General features: G+C 42.6%; 1 protein-coding gene and 1 pseudogene across 1 annotated transcript in view; one reads left to right on the forward strand and one right to left on the reverse strand.

Moving 5' to 3' along the window:
* DNAI1 (dynein axonemal intermediate chain 1) overlaps positions 1-16,945 on the forward strand; it is a 61,823-nt gene that overhangs the window by 8,851 nt on the left and 36,027 nt on the right. Inside the window, exons 2-4 of the mRNA XM_007100726.2 lie at positions 10,473-10,505; positions 13,002-13,100; positions 13,265-13,345. Coding sequence (XP_007100788.1) covers positions 10,473-10,505; positions 13,002-13,100; positions 13,265-13,345 — 213 coding nt within the window. The remainder of the gene's footprint in view (positions 1-10,472; positions 10,506-13,001; positions 13,101-13,264; positions 13,346-16,945) is intronic.
* LOC102991150 (40S ribosomal protein S27-like) lies at positions 12,067-12,870 on the reverse strand (annotated as a pseudogene).

The following is a 16,945-nucleotide window of genomic DNA, read 5'->3' on the forward strand; positions in this document are numbered from 1 at the left end:
ATTAAAAAAACAAACAAAAAAAGAGCCTTAGTCACCTGTGGTAATATGTCATATATGTATCTGTAACTTGTAAGTAGTTGGAATTCCAGAAGGAAAAAGAGGAGGGGGAAAAATAGTTGAAGAAGTAATAGTCAAAAATTTCTTAAATTTGGTGGAACACATATAGTATTATCAGAAGCTCAGTGAGCCCCAAGCAGTATAAATACAAAGAAAACCACACATAGTTCCCTCACAGTCAAAGTACTGAAAGCCAAGGATAAAAATAAAATCTTGGGCTTCCCTGGTGGCGCAGTGGTTGAGAGTCCTCCTGCCGATGCAGAGGATGCGGGTTCGTGCCCCGGTCTGGGAAGATCCCACGTGCCGCGGAGTGGCTGGGCCCGTGAGCCATGGCCGCTGGGCCTGCGCGTCCGGAGCCTGTGCTCCGCAGCGGGAGAGGCCGCGACAGTGAGAGGCCTGCATACCGCAAAAAAATAAATAAAGTAAAATCTTGAAAGTAGCCAGAGAAAAAATGACACAATGCATAGAGTGGGATAATATGATGGTGGCTGACTTCCCATTGTAAACAAGAGAAGTCAGAAGACAATGGAATGTCATAGTTTATGCACTGAAAGAAAACTACTGTCAAGCCAGAATTCTATATCCAACAAAAATATCCCTCAAAAAGAAGGGTTAAATAAATACATTTTCAGATAAACTAAAGCGGACTGAATTTGTCATCAGCAGACCTTCACTACAAGTAGTACAGAACAAAGTTCTTTAGGCTGAAAGAAAATGACACCCGATGGAAGCTCTATCTATGGGAAGGACCAAAAAGCACTAGTAATAGTAAATATGTGACTAAAGATAAAATACTAGGTTATTTTTGCTTCTATTAATTTTCTTAAAAGACATATGACTGTTTAAAGCAAAAATAACACCATTGTAAGGTGAAGCTTGTAATATATATAGAAATAAAATATGTGACAACAACAGGGCAAAGATGAGGTTGTGGTGGTAAATAGAATTAAGATGTGATAAGGTTATTACATTGTGAAATATGAAGTGGTATTTTATTTATTCTTATTAGACTCTAACAGGTTTAGGATGCATATTATAAACCTTAGAGCAACCACTAGAAATTAATACAAAAAGGCACAGCTAAAAAGCCAATGGAGAAAATAAAATGAAATACTAAAAAACTCAATTAACACAAAAGAAGACAGAAGATGAACAGAGGAAAAAGCGATGAAAAATAGGAAACAAAGGGCAATATGGTAAAGACAACCATACCAACACTTTCAATTAAAAGGCAGAGTTTATCAAGCTAGGGGGGAAAAAAAGCAAGGCCTAACTATATGCTGCTTATAAGAAATATAGTTCAAATGTAAAGACATAGAAAATTTGAAAATAAAAGAGTGGAAAAACACACCATGTAAATAGCAAGCGTAAGAAAGCTGCATGGCTGTAGTATTATCAGAACTAAGTAGGCTTCAAGACCAGGAGTATTTCCAAAGACAAATAGGGACATTTCATAATGATAAAGCATTGATTCAAGAGGTGATATAAAATCACAAAAGAGTATGTACCTATTAATAGCACTTCAAGATACATAAATCAAAAACTGACAGAGCTAAAGGGAGACATAGAAAAATATACAATGACAGTTGGAGATTTAACACTCTTCTCTCAGTAATTGAAAGATGTAGATCTGTTAACCAACTTGACCTAATTAATATAGAACCCAAGAACTGCACAATGTTCAAAAAAATAGACCATACACTGGGACGTACAATAAGTCTCAATACATTTCAAAAGATTAATATCTTACAGATTTTCATTCAATTCAAATTCAACATTCATCCATGTCAGAAAGAATCTCAGCAAACTAAGAATAGTTTGACCAAAATGGAATTAAATTAAAAATAAATAGCAGTATCCTTAAAATCCCCAAATATTTAGGTATTAAAGAATGCACTTCTGGGGCTTCCCTGGTGGTGCAGTGGTTGAGAGCCCGCCTGCCGATGCAGGGGACACGGCTTCGTGCCCCGGTCCGGGAAGATCCCACATGCTGCGGAGCGGCTAGGCCCGTGAGCCATGGCCGCTGAGCCTGTGCGTCCGGAGCCTGCGCTCCGCCACGGGAGAGGCCACAACAGTGAGAGGCCCGCATACCGCAAAAAAAAAAAAAAAAAAGAATGCACTTCTAAATGTAAAAAAAAAAGTGCAAGGGAAACTAGAAAACATTTTTAATTGGATGGTAATGAAAATATAACATCACAAATTGGGGGGTCATGCTGAAGTTGTACTTAATGAAAATGTATAGTTTTAAATGCCGATTTCAGAAAAGATTTTAAATCAATGTTCTAAGTTTCTATCTTAAGAAAATAGAAAAAGATGAGCAAATTAAATCCAGAATAATAGAAGCAAAATCTATTCATCACTTCTATTTATTTTATTAATTTATTCATTTATCTTATTGTTTCATAGAAACAATGAGGAAAAACAAAAGAGAAAATTAACAAAGTCAGAAGTTGGTTCTTTGAAGACTGATAAAATTGAGAAAACTTAGCACGGCTCATCAAGATAAAAAGAAAACACAACAGCCAATATCAGGAATGAAAAGTGAGATACCACTACAGATTGTACAGATATTAAAAAGGAGAGTAAAGGAATATTATCAACAACTTTATGGCAATAAATTCAACAACTTGAACGGACAAATTTATTGAAAAACACAGTTTGCCTTAATTGACACAAAAAGAAATGGAAAATATAAAGACCATACTTACTTAAAGAAATTGAATTCATAATTTAAAACCTTCCCACAAAGAAACTTCAGGCCAGGCTTCCCTGGTGGCGCAGTGGTTGCGAGTCCGCCTGCCGATGCAGGGGAACCGGGTTCGCGCCCCGGTCTGGGAGGATTCCACATGCCGCGGAGCGGCTGGGCCCGTGAGCCGTGGCCGCTGAGCCTGCGCGTCCGGAGCCTGTGCTCCGCAACGGGAGAGGCCACAACAGAGGGAGGCCCGCATACCACAAAAAAAAGAAACTCCAGGCCAAATGGTTTCACTGATGAATTCTATCAAATATGTAAGGAATAAATAACACCAGTCTTACACAAAGTCTTAGAGAAAATAGAGGAGAAGGGAACGAGTCCCAACTTACTTGATGATGTTGGTGTAACTCTGATATCAAAATCAAAGCTATTTCAAGAAAAGAGAAGGATAGGCCAATATCCCTCATGAACATAAATGCAAAAAAATCTGACAAAATATTAGCATATCTGTTCCAGCAATATATAAAAAGAATAATACATCTGACCAAGTGAGGTTTATCCCAGTAAGACAAAGTTAGCTCAACAGTAAATACCCAATCAATATATTTCTTCACATTAACAGAAAAAAGGAGAAAAACCATATGACAAATGATAATAGATTCAGAAAAGAAGTTGACCAAACTCAACATCCACCCACAGAAGATTAGAATAAGGGCCAAATGAGATGATTCACTCCAAAGTGTTTAGTAAACTGAAAGGTGCTGTATGAAGGGAAGGTATTTTTTTAGAAATACTTATTTATTTATTTTTGGCTGCGTTGGGTCTTAGTTGTGGCAGGCGGGATCTTCGTTGAGGCATGCGGGATCTTTTGTTGCAGCGTGCGGGCTCTTCCTTGCAGCTCACGGGCTTCTCTCTAGTTGTGGTCTGTGGGTTTTCTCTTCTCTAGTTGTGGTGCGCAGGCTCCAGGGCACGTAGTTTGCAGCACGCAGGCCCTCTAGTTGAGGTGCGTGAGCTCAGTAGTTGTGGCTCATGGGCTTAGTTGCCCCACAGCATGTGGGATCTTAGTTCCCTGACCAGGAATCAAACCCACATCCCCTGCCTTGTAAGGCGGATTCTCTACCACTGGACAACCAGGGAAGTCCTAAGGGAAGGTATTTTTATTTTCATCCCTCTGTTGTGACACCCTGAGATTTATAGCTTCCTTTCTGATAAGGACTTCATGGGACCCGGACAACACTCTTTTCAGCTATTCAATAAATGCCCTCAGAATGAGACTCAATTGCCATGTACAGCAGACCATGATAGAATAGTAAAATAATAACACCGCCACTGTTACTTTAGTGCTTACTAAGCACTGGGCTCTGAGTAAGGTTCTCATCATGCATTGTTTTATTTTATCCTCACAGCAAATCTGAGGAGGGCACTAATATTTTTTCTCTACCTTACAAATGAGAGAATGAGGATTAGGGACTAAATACCTTGCTCAAGGTCACACGTATAGTTCGTGGCAGAGTCTGGAATCCAGCCAAGGCTAACTCTAGAGCTTCCGATTTTAAACCCTACCCTGCCTTGCCTTCTGTAGCCTTATATGGGAAGAGTCCCATAGCGTTGGCTTCTTCCCTCTTGGGCTTCCAGGGAGGCATGAGCTTGGTCTCATGTTCCTTTGTCAGCATTCTGAGCACTGTGCTAACACTGCATTAATAGGAAAAAAAAAAAAAAAAAAACCCTCTTTAACTGTATTAATTTTTTAAATTCTTAATTAGCATTTTAAATTATAAAAGTAATGCACATTCACTTTTAAACTAGAGAAAGCCCACGCGCAGCAACAAAGACCCAACGCAGCCAAAAAAAAAAAAAGTAATGAACATTCACTTTTAAAATATTAAAACCATGAGAATGAGTATAAGGTGAACAGTATTGGTTCCCTTCCCCACAATTCCCCAGTCACATTCCCTGAACCCAACTACTGTCAACAGAATCTATATATTCTTCCAGAAATTTTGTATGTGCATCCAAATACACATACACACACATTCTTAAAGTAAGCAGATGGGTCATCTGTTTATGTAACTTGCTTTTTTATTTAACAATAAAAAAGCTTGGAGAGCTTTCCATAATAATACATAAAAATTTACCTCATTCTTTTAAAAATATGCATAATATCCCATGGAATGGCTATACCATAATTTATTTAACTAGGCCCCTATCAATGAATATTTAGGTTTTTTCCCATTGTAAAAATATCACAAAGATGGTTCTGCGAGCAATTTTGTACATACATCTTATGCATATGTATTAGTATTTCTATAGGAAAAATGCAAGAATGCAGAGCTGCTGAGTTGGGTATCTGCATTTGAAATTTTGAAAGGTATTGCCAAATAACCCTATAAAAATTTTGTGTCCATTGGCATACCCACAACATGTATGTTAGTATGATAGCGCCTGTTACCCTTCATCCAGTGTTTCAAAATTTTGAGATCTCTTTCAACTATACTTATTGAGCACCTTCTCTGTGCTTGAGACACTGCACTAGGCTCAAGGATTTGAAAGGCAGTCGATGTAGCTGGAGGAAGATTTCTTGGTGAATTACTGTTCCTTTGGGACTAAGAGCTTTTACCCTTTTAGAAACGGAAACTGCAAGCTGGTGAGGTATTTAGTTTCAATTTAGCTTAATGGAAACCTGTTAGTGAGTTTTAAAATAAGGACCAAGACAACTGAAATGGTAAACGGAGTCTCCTGGGCCTCAGGAAGGAGGATGCAGCATCTGTGGGTTTGCAGGCTTCGAAGAGCTGTTCTTTCCAGGAACAAACAAGTTAACAGCATTGAACTCTTGGGTGGACATGTGAGTTGTTGAAGCCTTTTAGTCATCCCTAGGGCAAGTGCTTCCTAGTAAGCAAAGGGCCACACAGATCCCCTGTGGCTGATGGCAGAGCAGGGTCTATAAATGGGAATAATAATGCTACAAACTATCATTTATTGGGCACAGACTCTGGCCAGGCACCACACTATGCATTTTATGTGTGTTGACTCATTTAATCCTCATAACAGGCCCATGATTGTCTTCAGAGGGTATTTTTATCATGCCCATTTAAAAGATAAGGATACTGGCTTCCCTGGTGGCACAGTGGTTAAGAATCCACCTGCCAATGCAGGGGACACGGATTCGAGCCCTGGTCGGGAAGATCCCACATGCCGCGGAGCAATTAAGCCTGTGTGCCACAATTACTGAGCCTGCGCTCTACAGCCCGTGAGCCACAACTACTGAGCCCTCATGCTGCAACTACTGAAGCCCGCAGGCCTAGTGCCTGCGCACAGCAACAAAGAGTAGCTCCCCGCTCACCACAGCTAGAGAAAGCCCCGGCGCAGCAAGGAAGACCCAATGCAGCCATAAATAAATAAATTAATTAATTAATTTTTAAAAAAAGATAAGGATACTGAGGTTCAGAGAAGACAAGTAACTTTCCTAGAGTCATAGACCTAGCAGATGGCAGAGAAGGGACTCAAACCCAGATATGGTTGACTTCAAAGCCCATATTTGGGCCCCATGGGTACATCTGATCACATATTTGTTTTTTAAATGTTATATCTTCATGTTAGGGAGCAGCTTAATAATTTTCAATCTCCTTACTTACCCCTAAAATATGTTCAGGGACAAATGGGTTGCTTATACTGTGCAGTAAGTCATACACCAAAACAAGTCTAAGTGCAGATAAATGTCCAGTCAGTGGCAAAAATGATCATCTGTTACACTGACCAGAATTTTCATTTTCAAAGCACCTTTCCATGGCTGTGGCAGTAAAAGAGTTGGAGATGACGTGGATGCTGTGTTAGGGGTTTTGGGATTCAACTCATGGGTGATGGGGAGCCCTTTAGAGGCTTTAAAGCAGGAGAGTGATCAAGTTTATGTTTTAGGAAGATCACTTATAGTAATTAAGAGTTTGGGTTCAAATTCTGGTCACCTTTGGGTCAGTTGCTTGATCTCACTATGCCTCAGGGTCCTCATCTGTAAAATAGGAAAAATGATAGCTCCTTCCCCATAAGGTGGTTGTGAAGATTAAACGAGATGATGTACATACGTTGCTTAGTAAATGACTGGCCCAGAGTAAGTGCTCAGTAGCTGAAAATGGTGACAGATATAATTATCAGAGTGGAGAGAAACTGGAGTTAGGGAAATCAAATATAGTTCGGCAAGAGGGAGTTAAGGGCATGAGTTAAGGGGGTATGAATGGAGAGGATAGTTATAAAGAGTTAAAGTGATAGAATTGTTAGACTTCAAAATAATGCTAGTAAGAGGGTGAATAAAAGGCAGGTATCTGATGGCTCCCAGTTTCCAACCTGGGTGCCTGAATGGTGGTACACTTGAGTGAGATAGGAAATACTGGAGGAGATGCAAGTTTGGGGTGGAAAAAGAACATAGTGTGGTTGGTTTTTAAGATACTGAGTTTGAGTACTCCGTCACCAATTTGAACATGAGGTTCTAGAAAATCTAAGCTACAGAAATAGATTTTGAGCTTCATCACAAAGTGGAAAATGAATCTATGTGTGGGGATGAGAGCACCCAAGGGGACTGTGTAGAAATAGAAGACTAGGGGGTGAAGCATACATTCTTGGAGGGGTTAAGGATATTGAGAAAGTACTATTGGAGGGGCTGGTGACATGGAAATGGAGGTGGAGAAGAAGTTTCTAGAAGGAGTGAGGGAGCCCTCAGCAATGTCAGGTCCTGTAAGAGAACTGAGAAGTGGCCTCTAGGCAGCTGAGTCATTACCAGTTCCTGCCCTCAGGATGCTCACACCAAAATCTGTAACAATGAGAATAGAAAAATGCTCTACTATGAAGGAGTTCAGGCTGGGACATCTGTTATCCCATTGATCACCAGGGTTACTTTGACTGCCATGATGGTCTCGCAGGGGCATTTCCCCTTCCTGCACCACTCCTCCACAGACTCCTTCCTTGACTTAATAGAATAACTGGAATGACCTATTCAAGAGTAGAGGATCTTCATGTGGTCAGTGTATTAGAATGGGGGACCTCCCTTGCTGGAGTCTCCCAGCTGCCTCTCATGTGCACCGCAGTATTATGTTTCTTTTCATAATACTATCCCCTTTTGTAGACCAAAACCCAGAGACAACAGAGTGTCTATTTGAAGTTACATTTCATCCTTCATCTCACAACAGCCAGTGCTTATGGTGGTGATGGGAGGCGGGGCAGAGCCTTGCTCAGAGTGAAGACAGGAAGAATAGAGGGAGGTAGGAGAAAGGTCAGGATTAGATAATGGACTAGGAGGCTAGTTGGGTAGGGTTTGGTTAGGCAGAGATAGTGGGAGCAGGGAGAGAGAGGGGATGATGGTGTTCTTGGCAAGAGGAAAGGTAAAAGCAAAGGTGGGAAAGCAGAGGTGGGAAAGCAGAGGCCAAGCTCAGGAAATGTGAGTAGCCTTTCTGGGCTGCATCTCAGAGTGGCGGGAGAGCAGGCTGGAATGGAGATGTGGAGCCGGATGACAGAGTTCTGAGGGCCAGAGGAGGGACTTTGGGCTTTCTTCTTCTGCGGTTTGACAGCTTCGGGGAAGAACCATCAAAAGCTTTTCAGGAATTCAGCCTTGTCTGTCTCAGACTTCTCCTTCTGGAAGACCAAGGGCCCAAAGTGGCAACCTGACATTCAATCTCCTTTGCCATGGTTGGGAAGTCAGGGCTGTAGCTGATTTCATTGGCCTGTTTTTCATTTATTGTAGTGTGGCTTTTATAGTATGTTAATTGAAATATTTCCAACTGCCAAAACCAATTACATTCAAATTGCCTTGTCAGTTCTTTTATTGCCAGATAAATGTTTTACAGACATATTTACGGGGGGCAATGGTAACTGGATCTCGTTTCCTACTTAAGCCTGGCAGCTTGGGCTGGGGTTGGCCCTCCAGTACTCTGCTGTGGGCCAGAAAGCTGTTGGATGTTACGACGCTTCCATCTCGTTACCTTAGGGATCAGAGGCTCTTCAAAGGAAAGCAGCTTTCTGGCTCATGTGGCTTAGCCTCAGAGAAGGGTTCTCATCTCTGGAAACCTTGGCAACCTGGCAGAAATCTGAATCCTGCTGCCTGCCCTACCAGCAACAATCCCTGCCCAAGCTGAGACATGCCCTTCTCTCCCCCTGGAATCCCTTTCTCCTCCACCATCAAAGCCTCTCCCACAGACCCTGCCACGGAAGGGTTGTGAGGCCCTTTCCATCTAACTCACTCACTCTGCATTTGGGAAACCAAGGCCCAGAGACCTCCCCAAGATCACACAGGTGGTCAGCAAGAGCTGGGAGCCGAGGTCTCTGCCCAGTGTGCCATGCTGCCACCAACATGTGTTCTTTGGCTTCTCTGCTAGCTTGACCCCTCCTTCAGGGCTCTAGACCTGCTTCTTCCAAGAGCCCCTCCCTCACATCTCCAGCCTCCACTGATCTCCCTCTTGCTCCATCACCTGAAACAACTGTTTGTTCAGTGCATATACTGCAGGGTTTTGGTTTGTGTGTTTGGGGGAACATTTTCCTATCTCTGTTATTGTTCTGCTCTTGCCATTGTACGTGCTGCTTTCTTCGTCTGAAAAGCCTTTCTGAAAAACATTTTCTCCACCTGGATGACCCATACTTTTCTTTTGATACTGAGCTAAGAAATAGCCATGTCGGGGAAACTTTCTTGTGCACCCAGGCTGGGTAGGTGCCTCTGTGCATTCCTATTGCACCCTGGTCACACGTCTCTACTGCTGGCACAGAGCAGACTTTCAAAAGAACATATGCTGAGTGAGTAAATAAGGAGCACTGATCACACTCATCGGTTCTCCACGGACCCTGAGCAAACGTGGGTAGGGACCTCATCTCTCGTCATCTTTTTTTTTTGCGGTACGTGGGCCTCTCACAGTTGTGGCCTCTCCCGTTGCGGAGCACAGGCTCCGGACGCGCAGGCTCAGCGGCCATGGCTCACAGGCCCAGCCGCTCCGCGGCATGTGGGATCTTCCCGGACCGTGGCACGAACCCGTGTCCCCTGCGTTGGCAGGCGGACTCTCAACCACTGCGCCACCAGGGAAGCCCTCTCGTCATCTTTGTCCCACTGCTTAGGTTAGTCCCCGACCATACGTAGATGCTCAAGAAATGTTTATCAAGTTGAATCAAGCATGCTGCTCTTGAGAACATAAAATTTTAGCATGTTAGAATTGGAAGGTCATCATATCCATTCTTATGCATTTTATTGATGAGGAAACAGGCTAAGGAAAAATATTTTTCCCAGGGTCATGATTAGTAATGGGTTTGATGGCATTCATTCATGTATTCAATAAGTATTTTGAACACCTACTATATTCTGAGACAGCAGTGTACAAAACAAAGTACCCAAACCTTCATCCTAAACAAATGTTTATGAATATAATCTGCCTTCAAAATCCTCTTAATGCCTAGTACAGAGCTGAGCACTTAGTATATAGTTTTAAAAAATGTTTGTTGAACTAGTTGCAAATAAGAAATGCCAGGTGCTAAGTCACCTAGTTGCTCTTCATGGGTCAGTCCCACTGATGCTGGAATCAGGTTGCCTCAGATATAGGACTTCCTTGGCTGGGCACCTGTTACCAAGTCTCACTGTTTGTGAGACTTGGGGAAGTTCAATGTCCCTTGTCTTTGAGGTCCCTGGGCAGAATAATACTGTTTTTGACATTTCCATGGAGATTCACTTATGACTTACCTTCTGTTTCTGTTCTTTTTTCAGAGCGTTAATGTGGGCAGAGGAACCAGGAAGAGAGTAAGTGCTGAGACCACACAGTTTCTCAGCGAGAAGCTAATAGCATTTCTTCTGTTGAAATATTAGCTATATATTTTTATTTTATTTTATTTTTATTTATTTATTTTTTTTGTGGTACGCGGGCCTCTCACTGTGTGGCCTCTCCAGTTGCGGAGCACAGGATCCGGACGCGCAGGCTCAGCGGCCATGGCTCACGGGCCCAGCCGCTCCGCGGCATGTGGGATCTTCCCGGACTGGGGCACGAACCCGTGTCCCCTGCATTGGCAGGCGGACTCTCAACCACTGCGCCACCCGGGAAGCCCAGCTATATATTTTTAAAGAAAAGCAAAAAGAACATTAAAATCAACCTTAAGCCTATCACCCCAGGAAACCTCTTAGTTAACGTATGATGCTATATCCTCCCAGATAGTTCTATGCATATGTAAAAATTACATGTATTTATTTTTATTATTTTTATAAATTTATTTATTTATTTATGGCTGCGTTGGGTCTTTGTTGCTGCGCGCGGGCTTTCTTTAGTTGAGGCAAGCGGGGGCTACTCTTCGTTGAAATGTGCGGGCTTCAGTAGTTGTGGCACGTGGGCTCAGTAGTTGTGGCTCAGGGGCTCTAGAGTGCAGGCTCAGTAGTTGTGGCGCACGGGCTTAGCTGCCCCGTGGCATGTGGGATATTCCCAGCCCAGGGCTCGAACGCATGTCCCCTGCATTTGCCGGCGGATTCTTCTTTTTTTTTTTTTAATAAATTTATTTATTTATTTTTGGCTGCGTTAGGTCTTCATCGCAGTGCGTGGGCTTCTCATTACGGTGGCTTCTCTTGTTGCAGAGCACGGGCTCTAGGTGCGCGGGCTTCGGTAGTTGTGGCTCGCAAGCTCTAGAGCGCAGGCTCAGTAGCTGTGGCGCACCGGCTTAGTTGCTCCGCAGCATGTGGGATCTTCCCGGACCAGGGCTCGAACCCGTATCCTGTGCATTAGCAGGTGGATTCTGAACCACTGCGCCACCAGGGAAGTCCCTTTATTTTTAAATAGAATCAAACTGTATGTTATTTTACAATCTGTTTTTTACATAATATATTTAGAGTACTTTCCATTGCCAATAAATATACTTTCATAGCATCATTTAAAATTACTGCATAATATTTTACCATTGTGTTCATTAAGGCCATTCCATAATTTTGTTCAACCATGCTCCACTGTTGGACATTTAAATATTTCCTCTTTTCCACAATTATGATCAATCCTCCAACAAACGTTCATGCATTTAAATCTTCAGGCATATCCTCGGTTATTTCTTAACATAAATTCCTATACATAGAAATTTGGGTCAAAAAGTATAAATACTTGTTAGGCTTTTGATAAATATTTCCAAATTGCTCTTTAGAAAGGTTGTACTAATTTATGGATGTCCATTTTCCCACAACCTCGCCAACGCTGGATACTGGTTTTGTTTGTTTGTTTTGGATTTAGTTTTCACCAGTTTTTGTTTTGTTTTTCTTTGCTTTGTTTGTTTGCTGTATCCAAAATGTATAGATTGGGATGGTTTCCCATTCGTCTTGATTCAGTGTGCTTTTAGTGCCGCTTCCGTCTGAAGGCTCATCCTTCTGTAAGCCTTGCTTTTCCTCCTGCAGGCTGGCAGAGGACAGTAGAGCAGCCAACACACAAAACTACTGTCTGTGCATGTTGGCTAAAGACGGTGGATGATTTTATAGCATCCTGGGCATTTCACATCCATGAAGTAGGAATTTGGGCTCTGCACCAGGTGCTTCTTTTTGTGTTTCCTCTTCTCCTCTTCTGGAGAGGGATGAAGGAGATCCTCTGCGTGTTCTCATGGGGGAGGTGGTCACCGCCCTTCACCAGTTTTATAGTGAAAAAATTGCATTGTTTTATTTTGCGTATGTTTGATTGCCAGTGAAGGTGAATATTTTTTATTATGTCTTGGGCCACTTTGGCAAGGTATTTAACTGTCTGTCGGGGTAGGGGAAAACTTCTAGTTCTAGATTTTTTTGCTCCAAGGTTTTGATGGGACTGTGAGGCTTAAAGTTACCAAGTACTGGGAATATTGCTGTAAGAGTAACCTTAAGGTGGCAAATTGGAAAGTAAAATGTGAATTAGAGTTGAAGTAGCTTAAAGAACAGCTGGGTGTCATTTCACAGTTGGTCCTGGCTATTAGCGTCCAGGCTATTAGCGTCCAGGCTGTATGGGAAGCAGTAAGGAGGAGCCAGCTCTTCTGGTCCCACTACTGGGGCCAAAGACCCACCACAATGTTCCAGCTAAGTCCAGAACCCCCGGGCTGCGGTGGCCATGATCTTCCAGGCAATGAGAACTCTGGCCTGAGCAGTTCCTTCGGGCTCTTCCGTGAGTGGTCCGTTGCATGTTTCGTGTTCTATGTATTGGGACAGAGCTTGGCTTCTGGGAGATTTGTGAATGAAAGGGCTTTCCGCAGCACTGCTTGCTTGTCTAAGCAGGTCAGGCACTCTTGATTCTCACATGAGGTTTTTGTCCAGGATGAAGATTCAGGGACTGAAGTAGGGGAAGGGACAGATGAATGGGCCCAGTCCAAAGCCACAGTTAGACCCCCTGACCAGCTGGATTTGACTGATGCAGTAAGTAAGCAACATCCTACCATCGCTCCTTCCACCTACTCCAGCCTCAGAGATGTATTCTGCCCAGAACCTAGGTTGTGAGATGTCTGCTGACACCCCGGGGAATCATCAGAGGGGCTGGGGGGCCCTCTACATTGGACCCTGTTGGTATTTCTCTCCCTTAGGAGCTAAAGGAGGAGTTCACCCGGATTCTGACAGCCAACAACCCACATGCACCCCAGAACATCGTCAGGTACAGCTTCAAAGTAAGTCATCCTCTCGGGGGCAGGGGCCTCTAGGTGCTTCTTGCCTTGGTGACTTGCTGTGTTGCAAAAGCCTCTCGGCTCTCATAGAGATCACCTTTAAACTGAGGTCTTTGGCTGGAACCCTGAGATTTTACATGGAGTTTTCCAGAGAATTTTTTCCAGAGAAGTTTCTTTATGAATCTCCCTTCATTCTCGCTAAAGTGCCCTGCAGAGCCACTCTTTTCAGGAATCCTGAAGTGAATAATTTGGTAGGAAAAATACTTTTCCAATGTATACAGTGTGTTTGTCACTAACATCAACTATTGGGTCTCCAGAAGCCAGTGTCAGGTCCTATATTAGAACTTTTACATAGGATATCTCATTTAATCCTCAGGTTTCTTTAATATAGGAACTATTTTTTTAAATCTGTTTTAAAGGGCAGTTATTTCCTTCTGCCTCATTTATTTATTTTTTATTTTTGCTGTGTTGGGTCTTCGTTTCTGTGCGAGGGCTTTCTCTAGTTGTGGCAAGTGGGGCCCACTCTTCATCGCGGTGCGCGGGCCTCTCACTATCGCGGCCTCTCCCGTTGCGGAGCACAGGCTCCAGACGCGCAGGCTCAGTAGTTGTGGCTCATGGGCCCAGTTGCTCCGCGGCATGTGGGATCCTCCCAGACCAGGGCTTGAACCCGTGTCCCCTGTACTAGCAGGCAGACTCTCAACCACTGCGCCACCAGGGAAGCCCCCGGAACTATTTTTATCTTTATTTTATAGAAACCAAAGATAAATTAGATAAAACAAATTACAAAAGTCACACAGCCAGGATTCAAAGCAAAATTTGAACTAGTTTGATTGACTCTAAAGCAACATTACACAGCTTCTTTAAAAAAAATTATACATATATATACACATACACATACCTATACATACACACACACACATACAGAGTTTTGAATATATAATAGAAATCTAGAAACCCATGGTACTAATTTTAAGAGTCAAAAGAACAATGAAAATATAATGGAAATTAAACCTCCCTCTCCTGTCCCTTTCCTTGGGGCCAACTACTATTAGCAGTTTCTTTCTCTTTTTTAAAAACAGTTTTATTGAGATATAATTTACATATTGAGATAAAATCACCCATTTATTTTTTTAAAAGATGGTATTTAGTTTTAAATTATTAGTGTTTAAGAATTTTATATTTGCTGAACTAGCAGGTATTCTCTAGTATTAGAAAAATATATTAAAAGATCATTGTGTCTTATCCAGTCAATCATCCATTTTAAAGTGTATAATTCAATGGCTTTTAATATATTCACAGGTTATGCAACTATCACCACAATCGATATTAGAACATTTTCATTTCCCCTAAAAGAAACCCCATACCTCTTAGCTGTCACTCCCCAGTCCTCCATTCCTTCCAGCCTTAGGCAACCACTAATCCATTTTCCAGCTCTACAGATTTGCCTGTTCTGGACATTTCATAAAAAGAGAATCAAACAATATGTCACCTTTTGTGACCGGCTTCCTTCATTTAGCATACTGTTTTCAAGGTTCATCCATGTTGTAATATGTATCAGTACTTCATTTCTTTTTATTGCCAAATAATATTCAATTTTATGACTCTACCATATTTTATTTGTCCATTCATCAACTGATGGACATTTACATTGTTTCTGCGCCTTGGCTATTATGAACAATGCTTCTATGAACATTCATGTACAAGCATTTTTGGCCATGCTGCATGGCTTGTGGTATCTTAGTTCCCTGACCATGGATTGAACCCAGGCCCTGGCAGTGAAAGCACTGAGTCCTAACTACTAGACTGCCAAGGAATTCCCCTGTGAACTGTTTTTTTAACACACTGCTTCTTATTCAAGACTGAGTAGTCAGCCCCCTCCACAAAGAGGTTAGGACAAATCCAGTGTATTTCTTGAGAGGTTCCACTCCTGAGTTGTGCTAACGGCATCCCTTAGGTAGCCTGTAAAGGGGCGGAGGGTGGGATGGGCAGAGAGAAGCTGCCTCGCCCCCCTGAGCTTATGCTGGAGTGTGATACACTCTATGGGCTCCTGTTCTCCTGACCTCTGAAAGAGAGTCTCTTTAGGACTCAGTGTGCCAGCCATGGGAGGCATGCTACAGGCAGAGGATTGGTGTCAATGTACCTCTCTTGCGCCCTGGGAAGCTCAGTTATTAGAAGAGATTCCTGTGAGTCAACTGTCAGCTGGGTAGCCGTAGGCTCCCAGGCAGGCTCACCTCATGAAACCTTCTAACAGCCTCCCAGGCCTGCCTGGCATCCTCCCACAGAGCTGGCCTCCATCTCATTGGTCCTTCACTGAGATCCAAGAGCTTTAGGTCTCCAAAGCTATTACTTTCCCTTGAAGTGCTGGCCTGAAGAGGCAGATGGTTCGGACCTAGGCATGCCTCTCCTCCTTGCACAGAAACAATGGGATCTGAATTCCATCCCTAAACTGAAGAGGAAGGTCCTAGTCACCACTGGGGACAGGATGACAGTGAAATCTCAAATGACAACTATATGGATAATTTATTCCCGTGGGACGCTCCATCGTTGTCATAATAATAGCTACTATTTTTATTGAGCACTTATTATGTGTCAGACTCTGCTTTCATTATTTTCAATACTCAACTATCCTGCAAATTAATTATTATCCTCATTTTGCAGATGAAGAAATTAAGGCTTAGAGTGGTTAAGCCCAAGATCATGCAGATAATAGGGAGCAGAATCAAAATTTGAATCCAATTCTGCCCACATCCATAGATCATGCTCTTAACCACTGCACTGTCCCATATTCCCATCCATCTGAGTTACTGAGAGAAGAAGAGCTTTGTGGTGACTTTTTAAGGCAGAACATCCCAGTCTGTGTGCAGAAATAGTGATTCTTGCAGTCCTCCAGGGATAGCTGTGTCTGGTACCAACCCATGGGTTGGTTTCCTCTACGGTGAGTTTACCCCAGTGTGCCATACAAATGTAATAATTTTCTCTATGACTTGAAAAGGGTTGGAAAGAACTTTTTTGAAAAAGGAAGTGACCCCTGGTCTCAAAGTCAACTTTAAGACTAGGATGCTGATCAATGAGGGGGCAGCCTAGAGGAACAAAACTATAGGCTCTGTGAAAGCAGGGATCATATCTGCTTTTGCTAAGCTTTGTATCTCTGGAACCTAGAATATACTTGACACATTGTGTCTATTCAAAAATTATTTGTTGAAGAAGGAATGAACCCAGTTGCCTGGGCAAGTGCCTTGTGTGACTTGACAAGTGCCAAACCCAAATCTTTTCTAGATTTCTGTGATCCTCTTGTATGGAACAGGGGGACTGCGGACTTGGTGTCTCTGAGGATCTATCCAGCCCTGGCATCCATTAAATAGAGTGGAGAAAAAGCCAGGCCAGGTGTGTTTGATGACTGTTTGTGACCTCTCTGAGGTCTGGTTAGACAGGTGAGACAGGATCCCTTGGCATGGATGTAGGAGCCAGTGATAGGTAAATCCAGAGCTGCTCAGAGTTGGAAGAATGTATTTTAAAATATGTCTTTGACAGCTACATATAAACTAATAATGAAATTAAAACATTCTCTAACACCATATATAAAAGGAAACTCAAAATGGATTA

Source organism: Physeter macrocephalus, chromosome 9, assembly GCF_002837175.3.
Source record: "Physeter macrocephalus isolate SW-GA chromosome 9, ASM283717v5, whole genome shotgun sequence".
In the NCBI taxonomy this organism is placed as follows: domain Eukaryota; kingdom Metazoa; phylum Chordata; class Mammalia; order Artiodactyla; family Physeteridae; genus Physeter; species Physeter macrocephalus.